Source organism: Atta colombica, unplaced genomic scaffold (genome assembly GCF_001594045.1).
Source record: "Atta colombica isolate Treedump-2 unplaced genomic scaffold, Acol1.0 scaffold160, whole genome shotgun sequence".
In the NCBI taxonomy this organism is placed as follows: Eukaryota; Metazoa; Arthropoda; class Insecta; order Hymenoptera; family Formicidae; genus Atta; species Atta colombica.
The window spans coordinates 360882-379370 of NW_017259251.1; the positions used below are offsets into that span (position 1 = coordinate 360882).

Sequence of the window (18489 nt, forward strand, 5' to 3'; positions counted from 1 at the left end):
TGCACGTCATGTAACAAGTAAATGATTATTCATTAAAACTATCAGTTTTTTTCGGATAGACTTCCGAAAAGGTGAACCTTCTGATTTTCTTATCGATTGATAATATTACTGTATTTTGATACCCTGATTACGAATGTGATAACAAAAACTGCCGACAAGGTCATTTTCAAATATTTAAAAGACGATTTTTTTCACTTTTTTTCGCGCGTTTCGCATGGGAAGTGCGTCTCTTGACAGGGGGAACAGGTGGGGTGGAAGTCGCTTCGCATGGAAGTCTTGCGCCTCTAAGTAGGGGGGGAGGTGAGGTAGGAGTAGCTTTGCATGGAAGTCGTGCGCCTCTAAGCAGAGGGGGAGGTGGAGTAGGAGTAGCTTCGCATGGAAGTCGTATATTCTTAAGCAGGGAGGAAGGTGAGGTGGGAGCAGTTTCGCGTGGAAGTCGTGCGCCCCTAAGCAGGGACGAAGATAGGGTAGAAGTAGCTTCGCATGGAAGTCGTGTGCTCTTAAGCAGAGGGATAGATGGGGTGGGAGTCGCTTCGCGTGGAAGTCGTGCGCTCCTAAGCAGAGGGGTAGACGGGGTGGGAGTCGCTTCGCGTGAAAGTCGTGCGCCTTTAAGCAAAGAGGAAGGTGGGGTAGGAGTAGCTTCGCTTGAAAGTCGTTTGCCCCTAAGCAGGGGGGTAGATGAAGTGGGAGTCGCTTCGCGTGGAAGTCGTGCGCTCCTAAGCAGAGAAGAAGGTTGGGTGGGAGTCACTTTGCGTGAAAGTTGTGCGCTCCTAAGCAAGGGAAGAGGTGGGGTGGAAGTCGGTTCGCGTGGAAGTCGTGCGCCCCTAAGCAGAAGGGAAGATGGGGAGGGAGTCATTATGCGTGGAAAACGTGCGCCCCAAAACACGGGAGCGCTTAGCCAGATTGCGCGGCAAATGAGCGTCAAAATAACTTTGTCAGTAATTTTCATGATCATATTTGTAATCGGCACATCAAAGTACAGTAGTATACCAATCAATAATAGAATCGACAATAAAATCACCCTTCTGCAAGTCCACCCGTTTCTTCTTAATTATTTAGGCCCATCATCTATATCATCAGAATCGAAACTGCTGCTGCTGCTACTACTACTTGACGTGTTGCTATCAGAGTCCGTGTCGCTGCTATCCGTTGAACTTGAACTGCTCGATAATCTGCATTTGTATACAATGATTAAGAAGTAGAAAATGCTTTAGACTCCAAAGGAGTTTGGAATAATCAGCAAGTATTATAAAAAATTCTTCAATCATGCACATTATTAGATTACTAAAACTCTCATTGCTAGGATTCTTATTATTCGGATATCTGAGAACTCGAGTATTCAGGATCAAATACTATTTGGATCTAAAAATTTTTGGCCAATTACTTAATACGAGAGCTTTGGTAAATTTTTAGTTGCAATATTTTTAATTTAAATTAAATTTTGATATAATGAAAGTTTGTTTTCAAAAATCCAAACAGTAGTTATACAGAATATTATATATGTACACGAAGTAATTCTTTTTTATACAATATATGATAAAAGAAATTAGGCGTTATGATGTTACATTAAACCAAATAAGTTAAAATATATAAAAACAATAATATATAAATGCTCATTAAATACAGGTGTGTTAAACAGCGACTGTTAACAATCAAGCTAGAATATGAAAATACTTACAAACACTTAAAAAATTTTTGGTTAACATGGTATACATTCTTTGGCCTTCAAAATAAAATTACACAGAATATGTAGAATATTACTATAGAAGAAAATAATAAAACAGTTTTCTACTCACATTTTCTGTTTGTCACCGTTCATAGACAATGCTTCAATATTGTTGGTCATTTTGTGAATGGCGTTTTCTATAACAAAATCTTCTTGGACAGAATAAGCTGCCATTTCCAGTTCCACTAATTCTAGTCCCATATTTTCTTTGTTTGGATGAACCTGTATAAAATAGTAAATTGATATAAGTAAGCATTGCGGCCGTATAAGTCGATCGATATATAATCGGTAAATCTCAAATTTTAATTTAATTTCATCTTATATGTGTCGTATTTATAAAAAATTAATTTTGAAAAATGAAGATTGTAAATAAGGAATATTAGGTCAATGAGGCAATTCATTCTAGAAATCTATATTTAGATAGATAAGAGAAGCGTTAAATATGTGAATGTTTAAAGAATTTTGAAGAGTACTTACATTACTTAATGCAGAATAAAGCGATTCTATTACGGAATCAGATAACGTTTGTAACCAAATTAGAAAATCCTTTATATAGAGTTGATTCAGTATGTATCTTGGTTCAAATGAATTATTGAAAAGACTGTGTATTTCGCAGAAGCGTTTAATGACATATTTCCTTCCTATGCATGAAATCATTTGAAATAATAAATGGCAAATATATAAATATTTTGACATCCCAATTTATACTGACCTAATGACAGAACCTTTTTAACATCTTCTAATAATTTAATAGAAAGTTCCCAATTTCTGTGAAGTGGATAACAAAGCGCTCTTCGAATACACGCTGTTATAACTTCATCTAGAGAAGTAAAATTCTGAAAATATTTGATAGAAATAATTCGTTTGCACTCTCCTGGTAGAAAACGCTTCGCTAGCTAATTCATAAACGTACTTGGAACCAACATAACGTAGAACTTAGTTTATTAATAGTCCAGCCACTCTCTGAATTATTTTCTCCAAATGTTGTTCGATGATTATAACAATTGGCATACAAGATATCGACAAGATTAAAACATAATTTTTCAACATCTTCAACATTTAATAAATATTCTTTATTTGGAAGTTCCTTTAACAGGTCGATTTCAGCTTTGTTAAATGCTATTTGATCTTTTTGTAATGTGTCCCATTCTGCTTGATATATTAAGCATGGCTTAATGACATCTGATTCCATGAGATCTGCCATATAATGTTCCTCGGAGAAATCATTTAATTCACATTGTTCCCGCAAACTTTTTCTTTCTACTTCAGGAGTTACATCAGGAGTAGGAAGATCTATTATTTCTTTAATCCATACATCCTAGAAGGAACAAACACATAATATTGGGTTGTCCGGAAAATTCGTACCGACTAACCTATATAATTTAATAAATGTATACTAAAATTTAAATTTTCTGCGTTTCAATTTTCCTTCAACATCGGCACGAACTTTCTGGATAACCAATATTACTGATTAATTCAACTATCAAAACTAAGTATGGAAGACTGTTTGTAAAATTAATTGTAATTACACTACAGTAAAATTTAAAAATGTTAAAATGGATTATAAAAACGTACCTCAAAAGCAGCTAAAGCTCCTGATATTTTATTAGCAAAACCATATTTTGGAGAATTTATAAGATTTGTCCCACTTCCTACAAAATTATCCTGAGATGAAAAACAATTATTTCCAGAATTATCTACACTGTTTTCACTCATATCTGCTAAAGTCACAGATGGATTACCTAAAATTGGAAGAGACATTATATGCTGTGCAATATATATAATAATGCTATGCAATATATAATTGTATATGTATATAACACTTAAATTATATTCCTTATAACTTACCGATGACTTCAATGTTAGGTATGATAGTGCTTTTCTTTTTTGGTGCCAGAAGGCTTGTTATCATTTCCAAATTCTCAAAATGTTCCCCCTTATTTACCTTGGAGAAACTTAAGGTAAAATCACCCTTGTCGCAGTCGTAAGTCCCAGCGAATGAATCGTTATCTTTTATCTTACCTGGAAGCTGTAATCTGTAAAAACCATTTAATTTAACTCTTAGTATACATCCATTGGACCACTCTGGTACATTCTTTTTTTCGAAAAAGTAGAAGCATGAAATAATAATCAATTAAAAACATTTATACACAAATATTACATAATATTTATATATAATTTTTTTTAATACAATCTTACAAATATTTTCTAAAAATTTTAGAAAGTATATGTAAGAAACACTTAATAATTTTTATATATCTGTTAAATAATGTAAATTAATTCAAGACTTAGAACACGAATGACCTATCATATAGGATTGGAAAATTATCGTGTATTAAGGATAAATATATTTATATATTCGTCAGGAAGACGAATCCATCTAACAGATTCGCAAATACTCACTTGAGAAAATACGGGGTGGAGTAAAATAGGAAGTCTATTCCGTCAGCGTACATTTCTGCATCCTTTATATTTGCATATGGCGCATGGATAATTATCGTCACTACCTCGTCTGTCTGCGTGATTCCAAAGCGTGGAGTCAACATTTCGCTGCAGTTTGTTCTCTCAGAATGTTGCGAAACTACTTAAACTTGGATATATCTATCTTGCACAACGTGCGAGCAAATATAGCTAGACAAGTGATGATTGCAAATCGATGCGCAATGATGTGCAACAGGAAGAACGCAAGGCTTTATAAAAGAATCAATTTTGTGGCACGATTCATTCCACCAACGTTTCTATTTGCTCAATTCCGATTCTTTCGAACACACGTACTTGAAGTTGTCTGAAATCGAAACCAATACTAGCAACACAACGGACACGGAACCAGCCGAACCGACTAGACAGATCAAATCGACGTCAAACCGATAGAGAGCAACAGGAAGCAATGGATAATGGACGCGTTCAAGTTGACAAAGTGACTACCCTGCTCACCCAGTTCAGCCTGCTTGCTGAGTAAACGAATATAATTGGTTGTTTAATGCGGGATGTACAATAGAAGTCATAGCAGTCGTAAGTCTTAAGTCGTAGAAAATTAACCAATCACAGTCGAATATGAGAAGAATACTCGACTATGATTGGTCAATTCTCTACGATTTAAGACCCTATCGACCGCAACGACTTCTATTGTAGACTCCACATTACTTATAGATCCAACCAATCACATTCACTCGCTCAATAAGCCGCTTTGCCAACTTGAACTCGCCCAATAAATACAAGGGACGCCCGGGATGTTTCACGCCTCGTCCTGTGCCCCGAGTGGGTGTAAAGAGAATGACGTCAATAAGCCGGAAGTTGCCATTTTGCGTCCTATATCTATGACGCAATTCCTCATTTTATCCTTTTCTTTCTTTAACATTAAACTCAAGTCCGGCCGGTATTCATAGTCAGATCTTATATATATATATATATATATATATATATATAAGACAGTCTTAAGTACAGTCTTAAGAATACTGTCAAGAACCAATCAGAGGACCGCATTAATGACTTAAGACATTACTTAAAATAAAAACCGATTATGAATACCGGCCGTTGATTTCTTTCTAGCTAAGGACACTTAATGGCGGAGCCAATCAGCATTAGAGTGATATTTTATTTGTGCGTTTTTTTGTCGTACGACAAAAACACATAGTAATACTCAACAAAATTGTGTCTCGCCGATTTTGATGAAATTAGGAAAATATCTCACAGGGCAGAACGACTTTTTTTTGCCAGATTCTTTCGTTTCGTGTAAAATCGTGTCAAATAAGTCTAATTTCATCAGTTCATTCCTCTCGGCGAACAAGATATAATTCTTGAGTATTAAACACATAAATGAAATAGCATTCTTTATTAGACACATGCATTGGCGCCACGCTCTTCATATCCATTCTAGTGCTCCGGAAGTGGCGAACTGGTTGTAGCGGAAGATTGAAGTTAGGTTAGGTTAGGTCGCCGCTCGAGCGAGAGTTGGTTGGAACTTGTGAGTTGGCGAGGGTGACATATTTTCTCCAATCCGGCGTTTTTTTTCAAAGTTCTCGGTTCACCTTTCGTGTGTACACGAAATGCCGACTGTCTCACAGTTGCATAAATGGGCTCTTGGACTCGGCGCAGTGAGCGGCACGATACTTTATTATTACAATGCATACAGCAAAACGGAACCGTTGCGCGTTCACAACTCGTGGACGACGAATTATACGCCTTCAGTGAAATGGGATCACAACTGGGACAGGTGATTTATATTCTTGCTATCTTTGATTCCCTCTGTCTCTATGTGAAAGATTTTGAAGAAAAATTAACTTTGTTAACTCAATCGATAAAAAATTATTGGAAATGAAAATTCGCTAAACTAATGTTTTTTTTTTGCTATTATTAACTAAGTAAAACATTAATTCCATACATAATGAAATTGTATTTAATTTTAATCCTTTGTTAATAAATATAATGATTTTCTGATTTTTTACTATACATGATGGGTTATTCGTATCGCAGATTAATTTTTATTAAACAAATATACAAAAATTATTAAGTGATTTTTACATTTACTTTAACATCTTTAAAAAGTTTTTGTAAAATTGTGTATTCAAAAAACTATATGTAGATGTTACAATACTCCTGGCGAAAATTTTTCTCAGACTTTTTAAAATAATTTTTCAGAGTATAATTTTTATAATTTTTTAAAAAAGTTTCTTAGATTTTTTTGTACAAATTGGAACACTTTTCAGATTTTTTTCAGAATTTTTATATGATTTTAAAATTTTTATATAAATGTAACTTTTTAAAAAAATTTCTTAGATTTTTTGTATGAATTGGACACTTTTCAAAAATACTGAGAAAAAAATTCTGAATATTTTACAGATTTTTTTAGATGAACGATAGAATTTATCTAAAAAAATAAGTATGCTTTCATCTTGTCCTTAAATTCATTTCAAAAAATATTTCATTGAAACACAATTAGAGAATCTTTTAATGCTGTATCTTTTATTCTCTCTCTTTCTCTCTCTCTCTCTCTCTCTCTCTCTCTCTCTCTCTCTCTCTATAATTTTTGAAAAAAGCTTAAAAAATTTGAATTTGATTGAAAAGTTCTGAAGTATTTATGAAAAAATTTTCATAAATTTTAAATAGGAAAAATTCTGAGAAAAATTTTTGTCAGAGTAATTATTTGATGCTCCTAATTCTTCAAAGAAAAGTAATATGCAGAACACAAATGATCCAATTATTTGTACTAAAGATTAATAATTGTTAACGAAATAATTATTAGATATTACTTAAATTATTAATTATCAATTAGATATTACTTAATTAGTTAACCCTTTGCACTCCGCAGGCGGCACTATTGCGACATTTAATATAAATCGTAACTCCGTATGACGCCGTTCAGACATAGGTTGTGTCCCAAAATTGACTGCTACTAAAAATCTATAGTTCATATAACGTAGATTTTCAGCGTTGATAGTAAATTTGACATAGAGTCACAAGCGTTTGTTTTATTTTATATTTATAAAAAAACAGAACAACTTCAAGCGTAACATACGCAATACGCAATATAATATATTATAGGACCGTATATATGATAACACAAACTATAGAAATCAAAATCTGAAATGATCTAGCTGGATCTTAAATGCTTATATGATTCTTGTGTGAATTTATATTCTACGTATATAGTTCCCAGAATCATGCGCCGAAATGATTTTTCGTTCTTGAAAACGCTAACTTTACTAAACTACCGCAGTAATATCACGAGTTAAATTGACTAGCAACTTAACAATTTATTATACTTATTCGCATCTTCGAAATCGATCTTAATAATATTGAATGACATATTAAACTCTGTAAACAATTAATACATACGTAGTATATAAATTTACACAAGAATAATACGCAATACATATTAGTCTATTATTGATGTATTTTATGTATATAATACTACACAGTATTCAGTACTACAGTATTCTTCTATTAATGTATTCTTATAGATCTAAAATCTGATTGGATAATCTAAAAGAATACACCAATAACGCTCATTCAACTGTTGAGTCTGCTAAACATAGCCAATAGACACGTTCAAGTCGATAAAGTAACTAACCTACTTGCCGAGGAAATGAATATGATTGATTGTTACTTATAAATCCAACCAATCACATTCAATTGTTTAGCGAATAAGCTAGCATTTTTTAAGACTCATAGAAAGATTACATGTGAGTGCTCAGTTTATAAGCGTCTTTCTCTAATTCTTTATCCTCTCGGTTGTTCGTTAACCGTTCAAATCAAAGTTTGATCACTGAAATTATTGTCTTCGTTGCATGCACATCATTTAGATTCTGACTCTTTTTATCATGTACTACCCATTCCTACTAACGTTTTTTTGTGTGTTCCTACCATAATTCCTACTCACTTTACACACTCGTTTAAGTGAATAGGAATTATAATAGGAAACACATTTTAGAAATATATATATTCAAAATATCTATATTTTTTTTTTTTTTAGAATTTTTTGCATAAATTTGAAATATTGTAAGATTTTTGTATAAAAAAATTTGAGACATTTTCTAAACAGATATAAAATGATACAGAAGTTCTAAAAATTCAGAATTTTTCGTATATGGGAATTTTAAAATATTGTAAGATTCTTATCAAAGAATCTGACAAATTTTCTAAAAAATTATAAAATACAGAAATTCTAAAAATTTTGAAAAATTATACGAAAGATGTGGGAAAAATTTTCATCAAGTTTATAAAATTTTTCTCATAACTTTTCACGTAATTTTTCAGAATTTATAAATTTTAGAATTTTTAGAATTTCTATTTTATAACTGAATTTTATAATTTTTTAGAAAATTTTTTCGAGTTTTCTGTACAAATCTTACAATATTTTAGAATTAACATATATGAAAAATTCTGAAAAAATGTATAGATATTATATTTCTGAAATGTGTTCAGTTAGTACACAAATTCTAAGAAAAATTTTTGCCAGTGAAAGGATAATAATAACAATAACAATAATAATAATAATAATAATAATATAAGAAAAAATATTAAGAATCTATTCAGATTAATTTGCATAACCACTCATAAAGAGAATTATTCAAACCGCATTTCTATTATGAAAACCATAAAATGCGATTGGCATTTTCTTTATACGTTTATACGGCTATGCAAATTTATCTGGATAGATTTTAAAATAATGAATGATTTTTGTGTGCTTATATAAAAGAAACTCTTTAATAAATGAAAAATGAGCTTACAATTGAAATTATAATTGAATAATGTAATCCAGAGGGAAAATAAATATATCAATCACTCATACTGTATACTTTAGAAATTACAAGATTTGTGAATAAAATTATATAATTATTTAAACGATACACAACACATTTTAATATTTAGTAGTTGGAGTCAGTACATCGAACAATACGCAAGTCTGCATTTTTGTAAAATGCCATTCCTAACGATTGATCTTATCCGACAGTCCGCAAATCTCAAAGAAAAATTGTCAAAGACAAAAGAACTCTATAAAAAATATAAAATATAATATTGGCGATTTGTTAATAATTACAATAAATTAAACATAAGGGTTACCTACACAGTGACTATTCACAGTGATTATTCCTTTGCCACTTCCTTGATAAAAAAATTCGCTCCTATTGTCGCTTCGTTTTAATTATTAAACTTTCCATTGATATACTGACTCAAAAGTTTTTCCGACTTTTGAATTCCCAAGGATAATATGACTTGCGAGATGCCATCTTGCTGAAAAAATATAAAACCATATTAGAAATTAATTATTGCAAAAATAAGTGCTTGGAGCAAAAGTCATTATAATTAAAAAATAAAATATGACTAATACATGACTTGCGTTCTTGTATAGTGCAATTCTAGTCATTTATTAAAACTCAAGCAATCCAGCAGGAAAACAAGTATCGTGTGCCGCAATCTTTATTCTAACTTATTATTGATACTTATGATAGTATTTTAATTTATATATAGTATTTTATTTAATATCAATTTTATTTAATATCAATTTTATTTAATATCAATTTTGATGTGTAATTCATTAAGCCCTCTTTCCAAGACCTCTGCCTTTAAAATTATTAGATAAACTAGTTTAAATAGTATTTACATTATAATAGTATTAATAGTATTAATAGTATTTGCATGTTTATTAAATTATATGAAACTATTTAAAATTAAATTATTTTGAAGATTTGATTATTATTTTCTCACTCACTGCTCTTGATTCAAGATTCACTTTGTTCCCAAGCATGAAAGTTGTCTGGATCTCGAGGTGAGATTGCATTAAAAATTGAATTAAAAATTCATTTTATTCCTTCATAAATTTAGAGATTTGAAGCTAGTTGGAGCCAATATATTAATAACAGTACGCAAATACTACTTCGATAAAATATCCTCTGATTCTTGTATAACAGTTTTCCAAATCTAAGACTAATAAAAGAACTTTGTAAAAAAGCGATTTGTTAAAATAATTAAATTAAATATAAGATTACAGTAACTATATTCTTTTATCATCATTTCTTTGGTTAAAAAATTCGCTCCTATTGTCGCTTCGTGTATATTAAATACTATATAATTATTTATTAATGCTTTTTGGCGTTTCACAAATTGTTTTATTCTCTCATTCTCTACAAAAACATGAAAGCACATTACTATCTGTCGTTCATATTAATTTAATATTATTTTCTCTCAAGCATTGATATCATGTTATGATTTTTACCTTCGAACATGACTTTTATTTCGATATTTACAACTGTCTTTGATGTATTGGATGGATCAGGACTAGCATTTTCAGAACTATATAATGACTCTTCAACGATCTTTCCACCTTGTACTGTCTGTTCTACTTCGATTGATCTTAAATCATCATTGCTGTTGATGAGCTTTCATTTGTACTTTTATGAACATTGATAGGAAGCAGAAATTCTCTATGAATAATTTTGAAGTCCATGCTAGCAGTATCCATTCTGAAAAATAAAAGAATCATTAATTCTTGTTTTAAAAATGTGACAACAAATACAAGCAATGAAACAAGTATTTACTATCATTTATTAATATACTTATTTATTTTTCGTTGAAGATAACATAGTAGGAAATGCAGTTGACAAAAGGAACCGTTTTATATGAGTACACTTTTCGGATTCCTTTGTATGAAGAATGATTCGTCGATAAAGTGGTCAGAACATATTTTTGCTGAAAATGATTTAAATGACATTAATATACAGTTGACATCAAAATTAAAACAGTGAGACCTGTTGCCCACAGGACACATCATTGCATTGTGCGTGTCAAAAAACGATGCAAATTAGTAAGATTAATAAGATTGGCAATTAGCCAATTAGTAAGAACACACTTACACTTTCTTATTCTTTTAATTTAAAATACTTTAGACATTAATTCAGTTATAACAAATAATATATTTTAATTGTAAAGTATTACATATACAATATTTATAATCTTTATAAGGCTACTTACCATTTTTATATTTGAAGGTAAGATAACTTCTTCGATTTTCTGTAACCAGACTTTCGAATTTTTTCATTTTAAAATTGAAGAAATTCACTGATTTAATGCCTTTACTACTGTCTTTGATGCACTGGATGGATCAAGATTGGCATTTTCAGAACGTAATGACTCTTCAACGATCTTTCCTTGTTCTATTTGTCTGTTTACTTCGATGATCTTGAATCATTACCGGTTTATTTGGGCAACTTTTAACAATACATCGTGTTACCATCTTCACTGATTTAACTGTGATACTCTAGATTTAGATTCTCTAAATGGATTTTCAACAAATTTAAATTTAAATTTAACCAAAGATTTTATTTAAATTTACAGGGAGAGGACACGGTGAGGACAGACTTGTTTATATTATAATATGACACAATAGTCAAGATAGATAATCTAGCAGATAAATAAACTATATATTATATAAACGCTATATTATATAAACAGTAATAAATATGAAGTTACAATCCATATCCTGGAAAAAAATATTTTATATATAATTTTATATAATTGTACATATATAATGGACATATTTTATATAATTATATATAAAACATGATGTCCACATATAAACAATTATAAAATTATTTTTCCTGGGTAAATGAATAAATTAATAGATAAATAAATAAATAAATAAACAAGTATAATTTGTATCAACAATACATACTTATACCAACGTATAGTTCGGTCAACTCCTCGGACGGAATCTTCCTCGAGGTACTTAGAACATTTGTTATTTGTTATTTGTTTTAGATCATCATAATTATGTTTGTTTCCTTTATTTATACATTTACATTGTTTTTTGATTCATAGTCTTTTTAAACACTTATTTTTAATTTTCACTGATTAATCTTTGGACTGCATCTTTTCATTAAAATAGTGATTCCTTTTTCTCAAAAATGTGTCTATATAGCGCAAAATTGTGAGATTGTGGAGAATCACAAAAGTGGCTTTCTCGGCAAGAAATATATGATTAACTATACAAAATGTTTATTTTCTCAAAAATGATGCATTTTGGGAGTTTTTGGTATCGCTGATTCTGAACATAGATTTATAAAATTTCAAGTCCTAAGCACAATATTGATGACAACATAAATGAATATAAGTATAGATCTCGACTTATGCAGAAAACTTTCCTGTAGCATGACCCAGAGTTAACGACATGGACGTAGAAAATTTGTAGCTCCTTTTTGACTTTTCTTTTTTGTTTGGTTTTTCAAATTTATTTTTTTGTTTACTTTTTTATTTTATATTTTTTTTATTTTTTATATATTTTAATTTTTTTGTACACTTTTCAATACTTATATGTTTTTATATATTTTAGGCATGTATACAATTATGTTTAATACAATATTAGTATTGAAAATACCACAAAAAATGATAGTATTTTAAACCACATTCAAAAACCACAAAAGTGACTTTGCCAACTGTTTAAAGATTAACGCTAAGACTTCTGACTACCGGCTTATTATAGAATCAGAATAACAATTATGTAAAAACTGTTGAAACAAAAAAAATCGACGAAAGTTGAAACTGCATGATACGATGTGCATAAAGATAAATTTTGTCTTTTATTAGTGTCATACTAAATATGTCATACTAAATATGTAATACTATTGGCAAATATTGGTCAACTAAACTTAATAGTATAATCTCTTTTTTTTCGAAAATATTTATAATATTTCATTTGAACCAAATATTTTGGATGTCACAATTAAAAGCAATTGATTCTAATAAAAGGCCTCAAAACTCGTATACAGTATGTAAGCAGTTTTTTAGAATATATAAATTCAAAATTTACTGAACATTTTATACCAGGGAAAAATATTCGTATAGATGAATCAATAATAAAATTTAAAGAGAAAATTTGTTTCATAATTTATAATCTTAATAAGTCAACGAAGTGGAGCATAAGAATCTATGTATTGATGAATTCAGAAACAGGATATGCTTATACTATTCTCCCGGGATATTATGAGAGTATTACTTCTGAAAATCTAATTAGATTAGATTTACCAGTTAGCAGCCTTATCGAACAAAATCACATCACAAAGTTACATAACGAAATCATGTAATTAAAACAAGTAAATCACATAACTGATTGTTTCAAATCAGTATGTGATTTTTTAAAAATCACGTAATTAGAAAAATTACATGATATTAAAAATAATTTTTTATGTAATTTTATAAAATTACGTACTGATTTGGAACAATTCGTTATTTATGATTTTTATGATTTATTTGTTTTAATTATATGATTTGGTTATGTAACTTTATGACATGATTTTTTTCAGTAGGGAGAATTTCGCTGCAATTATAAAAATTTGAATAAAATTTCTGTTGCAAATGGATATCATATGTATACTGATAGATATTAGGTACACCAGTCTGTCTTTAGCTGAAGAACTAATGGAAATAAAATCCCACTTGACTGGTAATAAAAACTATCAGGTATTCTGCTATAAAGAAATCAGAATTTAAAGGCAAATCTACTGTTGCGTACGAAAAAGGAAAAATGCTCTTAGCCTGGAAGGACAAAAGAATCATAACTTTACTGAGTACAGTGGACATGTCCACTGTAATGATAATTGCAAGAAGAATTGGTCAAGATGCCAAATTCGTGATCAAAAAATTTTGTATATGTTGGTAAAAAGCGATACATCAGTCATGAGCGATATAGATCGAATCAAGTACCCATCGAGTTTAGTATTTTATGAAAAAATCTTTCAAATGGTGGAGAAAAAAACTTTCTTTTGGAGTATGAAGATGTGCTATAAATTAATATATTTTATATAAAACTGTAAAAAAAAAACAAAACACTTGTCTCGGATAACGTGCATATAAGAAAATGCTTCTTAAAGTATCATACAGAAAAGAATTTCAATTTTTATTAAAATAATTTTATATTTATTAAAATACAAAATATGTTATTGGAAATTTTAATAAAAATTTATATTACAAACATTTACAGACCTTTTATCTTGTAAAATAATATTTTATATTTTTCTCCACAAAAGACTTAGAGTTGCTGGGCGACCATTAAAAGAAATACCTAGAGTGTAAAGGGTTAATTATTGTTTAATCAAACTCATTTCGTTTCGAGAGTAATAAAAAGAAAAATTAATAATGGTTATGATGTTTATAGACGAGATCCACAGAGCTTAGTAAAGCCGATGAAGGTGAACGATGAGAACGATGAGAACAAGTACAACGAAAAATTCGAGGCGAAGAAAGCAAAGGCTGTACGGCACATACTCTTGATTCGCCATGGGCAATATCACACGGATGGAAAGACGGACATTGAAAGAATGTTGACTGAACTTGGTAGGATGACTTTCTGTTCAGCATTAAAGTAGTATATGATTGTTCCATTCGTTGTTTTTATATTGATTTTTTTTTTTAATTAATATTCTCTGAGATTTTCCTCTTTACATAATCTGAAGCACGTCAAGTTTCTTTTCTAATATTTAGTGTTGCTTACTTAATAGATCGCATTTATTTCGTACTGATGGAATTTTGTATTTGCATTTAGGTCTCGGGTTAAAGTTCCTGGAAGTTCACAATAATTTGTCATCATAACCAGCAAACCACACAATTTCCGAAGAGAATGTTATACGAATTCTTCTACTATAACATATTCCATAGGTGTTGTTACTAGGATAATACGCTTTCTATCTACTTACATCTTCCATAACATCATTGGAAGATAGCTAATAAGTTATCTTGCGAAAAGTATGTAATATTCGTGATACAGCATGTTCTCTCATCGCATATGTACGTTGATAATTAACATGTTATGTTCTATTGAAACTAACGATATTTCTGAAAATGTGACATCGATATTCTTTTAATGCTTGCTATTATTTCTTCAAACGGGCTTACAGTTTATGACGCAAATTATTGTGGGCAACTGGGCTTTTTGTTTAATTTCTTTTTTTTCACGTTTCCTAATTTCATGCTTACTTCATTTAACATTTATATCATACAAATATATACAAATATATACGTTATTTGTAAAACTATTTTATAAAACATAGAAGTATACATTTTTTGTAAAACTATTTTATAAAACTATTTATTTTGTTGTCATAAAGGCAGGAAGCAGGCTGAAGCAACAGGAAAGAGGCTAGCGGAATTAAACTTGCCTTACTCATTGATAGTAAGGTCCACAATGACACGTGCTCTGGAAACTTCTCAAATTATAGAAAAAAATCTTATAGATGTGCCAGTTGAAACCGACAGCTTGTTAGTTGAAGGTGCACCTATACCTCCAGAGCCGCCTATTGGTCAGTGGAAATCTGAGAGACACGTGAGTGAAATATAATTAATTATTTGTGTTATAGAATTCTCGTGCAATGCATAATAATTCTATATCTCTATTTGATCTATATTCTAGTTCTTTCAAGATGGGCCCAGAATAGAGGCAGCATTTAGAAAATATTTTCATCGCGCGGAACCTAATCAAGATCGCGATTCTTATACCGTTCTTGTATGCCACGCAAACGTAATCAGATATTTTGTTTGTCGGTAAGATTTTCTCTTTTTACCATTCAAAAAGAGTGATTAAATTTTATAATATTCTCTCTATTGTATGTATATATTTTTCGATTTTCGTTTAAGGGCATTACAGTTTCCACCAGAAGCATGGTTACGGATATGCTTGAAACATGGAAGTATTACTTGGCTCTGTATTCTTCCCAGTGGTAGAGTTACTCTTTATTGTCTAGGGGATACAGGACATATGTTACCACAAAATGTAACATCTAGTTAAAAATGTACGGCTTTTTATATAATATTACATATTTATAAATAATGTATTATTGATAAGCACGAGTACATCGATATGTATACATCGAGACTGCATTCCACAAGATTGTACAAATCGATCTCATATCATCTTTTTATCACAGAGATAATTTGCTTTTCACATGGCTTTCACATTGGATGGAAGTATACAATTGTACAAATGTGCGAAAGGGAAACTGAATTTCCTAAAAATAATATTTTCAAGTAATAAGTATACGAAGAAATGGATATACAACGACTAAATGATATTTAAGAAAGTATCATCTCGTGCATCTGAATGTATATATTTTCCTTCTAGAGCTCAGCTGTAATGTCTATTTAAATTATAAAAATCATTAAGTATTTGGATTATGGTGTATGTGTATTTTTAAATATACTTGTAGTTTTTTAATGTCATAAAATAAGTTTTATCTTTAATTTTGTACACATTTTTACAATCGGAGATCACACCTTTTTTGTACAATTCATCATTAAAATAAGGTATCAATATTTACATATTATATTACGTAATGCAAGAGTGAACGGACGTTATATAAAAAATTAACGTAGTTCTAAATTAATTACATCTAATTTGCTTCAGCTAGTCTCTTTGCCTTCCTTGCATAATACCTTTGTAATGCTGCTTCAAATACTGGACCTACTGTTCTCTTTTCCCAGATAGAAGATCTATCTTTCTTTTCAACAGTCTTTTTTTTATTTTCAATTTCTTCGCTTTCTGAAGTAACATTGTTATTTTGAGGTATTTCAGCGTCTTTTACATTTTCATCTTTATTCTTAATGTTTATGACATTTTCAACCGTATTCACATCCTTTTTATCTAATCTTTGTTTCTTTTCTTTCGGTTCTTGCACTTCTACTCTATCGGCCTCTTTGTTCACTGGTGGAACGACAGTCTCACCTTTCTTCAACTCCTTTTTATTTATCTCTGTTTCAGAATCGGATTCATATGTTTCTATGGCTCTTTGCCGGTACTGTCTCAATTTTTTAGTCTTTGTAATTGATTTCTGTTTTTCCTCTGTTTCATTTGCCCTCTTATTTGTCGTTGCATTTTCTCCATTTGTGCTGCTTGTTGACATTTTCCCTTCCCTCTTCTCAGTACTTTCTTTCGCTTTACTGTCTTCATTAGTCTCACCCTTGTAGGCAACAGTCTGTTCATACAAATGACGATAAAATCCTGACATGTCTTGCTGCTTTGTCACATCACCGATAGCTTCCAATCTATTCATTTTGGCCTCCTCTTCCTCCATCTTCTTAAATTCCTCCAGCTTCGCTCTGTACGCCGACGTGACGAAACTCTCTTTGTCCGCGTATATCTCACCCTCGGCTTCGCGTTCCTTCTGCACCATTCTCTCTATCCTATGCTCCTGCTCCTTTTTTCTTCTTTCAGCTGTTTTCAGGAGCTTCTGTATGTACTTGGATTTTTTCTCCTTCTGCTTATTTGCGCCATCTAACTGGCCTTTGCTGTGCTCCAGATCATCATATACCTCGTCATACTGATAGATTGTTGGATCTTCATCCAGAGCCTTCTGTATGTCGAGCTTTGTTTGTTTTTTCATCCGGTTCTTCTCGCCTTCTGCCTTGAGGGCCTTCCTGACCCAGTCGGTTCCATCCTCCTCGTCGGAGGCATTGTCGTCTCCGAAAACATTGCCGAGTCTTGGCGTTGTACTCTGCTGTTGCTTCTTCGGCAAGATCAAACCGTACCTTTAACATTGAGAAAAATCAGAGAAAGTAATCAAATTTTGATGCGAGCAAACGAGAATTAAAATGGATTGAAATTTTTTTCTATTCGAATGCGTATTTTAAATAGCGAATACTTTTTTGGATTTAATTGGATTTAATTAGATTCAATTGGATACAATTAGATTGAAAAACTGTATTTTTTATTTAAAATTTTGAATTGAATAATACTCACAATTCACAGAAAAAGCTAATATTATTTTTAGATTGAAAGGCATAGAGATATGTTCCATGCAATTCCTATAAATGAATAAAAATGCATTCAGGATTGGAAAGCATTTCATTCATTTTAACATTCGTGAATCAATATTTTTGAAAATCTGAATCCATTCATTTCAATCCATTCTCGTTTGTTGGGCGATACAAGAAATGCCTTGTTACTCACTGTTTATTAGCCATTGCTAATTACCGTTGTTGCATCACAATGAAATCTAACCTAATCTTCTAACCTAATCCGTGCAAATTTGTACGAGTCACTTCACACGATCACAGTCTTTTCACGAATTCATAACGTGCTCCGAAATATCGTAAAGGCTATATACTTTCAATCTTAGTCGAGATAAACAGAGATAAGCTGAGAAATGATAACTTTACGAATGCGATATCGCGTTTATTGCAATACATAGCCGTTTATTCCATTTATCGCGCATGCACCAATGAGAAGTAAGAGAGAAGGACGCTCGTTTGGCGAATGGTGACGTTGCTTTCCATCCCCC

General features: G+C 30.9%; 3 protein-coding genes across 5 annotated transcripts; 1 reads left to right on the forward strand and 2 right to left on the reverse strand.

Annotated features, from left to right (window-relative positions):
* Window positions 1-1045: 1045 nt before the first annotated feature.
* On the reverse strand, window positions 1046-4623 carry LOC108685832 (protein SHQ1 homolog). Of its 3 annotated transcripts, none has more exons than XM_018190815.1 (9): window positions 4130-4623; window positions 3575-3762; window positions 3302-3468; window positions 2640-3044; window positions 2439-2562; window positions 2204-2367; window positions 1797-1948; window positions 1679-1683; window positions 1046-1172 (listed from the first exon to the last, which is right to left on the reverse strand). In XM_018190815.1, exons 1-9 carry the CDS (start codon window positions 4270-4272, stop codon window positions 1069-1071), a joined length of 1452 nt encoding a protein of 483 aa, XP_018046304.1. In that variant the 5' UTR covers window positions 4273-4623; the 3' UTR covers window positions 1046-1068. The 3 variants fall into 3 exon arrangements, with proteins under 3 accessions (XP_018046304.1, XP_018046302.1, XP_018046303.1); XM_018190813.1 differs by having other exon boundaries at window positions 1679-1723; XM_018190814.1 differs by lacking the exon at window positions 1679-1683.
* Window positions 4624-5669: 1046 nt separating this feature from the next.
* LOC108685810 (serine/threonine-protein phosphatase PGAM5, mitochondrial) lies at window positions 5670-16193 on the forward strand. The gene is made up of 5 exons (XM_018190781.1): window positions 5670-5939; window positions 14376-14554; window positions 15325-15539; window positions 15627-15757; window positions 15851-16193. The coding sequence occupies exons 1-5, from the start codon at window positions 5773-5775 to the stop codon at window positions 15999-16001; spliced, it is 843 nt and encodes a 280-aa protein (XP_018046270.1). The 5' UTR covers window positions 5670-5772; the 3' UTR covers window positions 16002-16193.
* Window positions 16194-16602: 409 nt separating this feature from the next.
* On the reverse strand, window positions 16603-18387 carry LOC108685834 (nuclear speckle splicing regulatory protein 1). The gene is made up of 2 exons (XM_018190817.1): window positions 18159-18387; window positions 16603-17737 (listed from the first exon to the last, which is right to left on the reverse strand). Exons 1-2 carry the CDS (start codon window positions 18170-18172, stop codon window positions 16603-16605), a joined length of 1149 nt encoding a protein of 382 aa, XP_018046306.1. The 5' UTR covers window positions 18173-18387.
* Window positions 18388-18489: the final 102 nt, after the last annotated feature.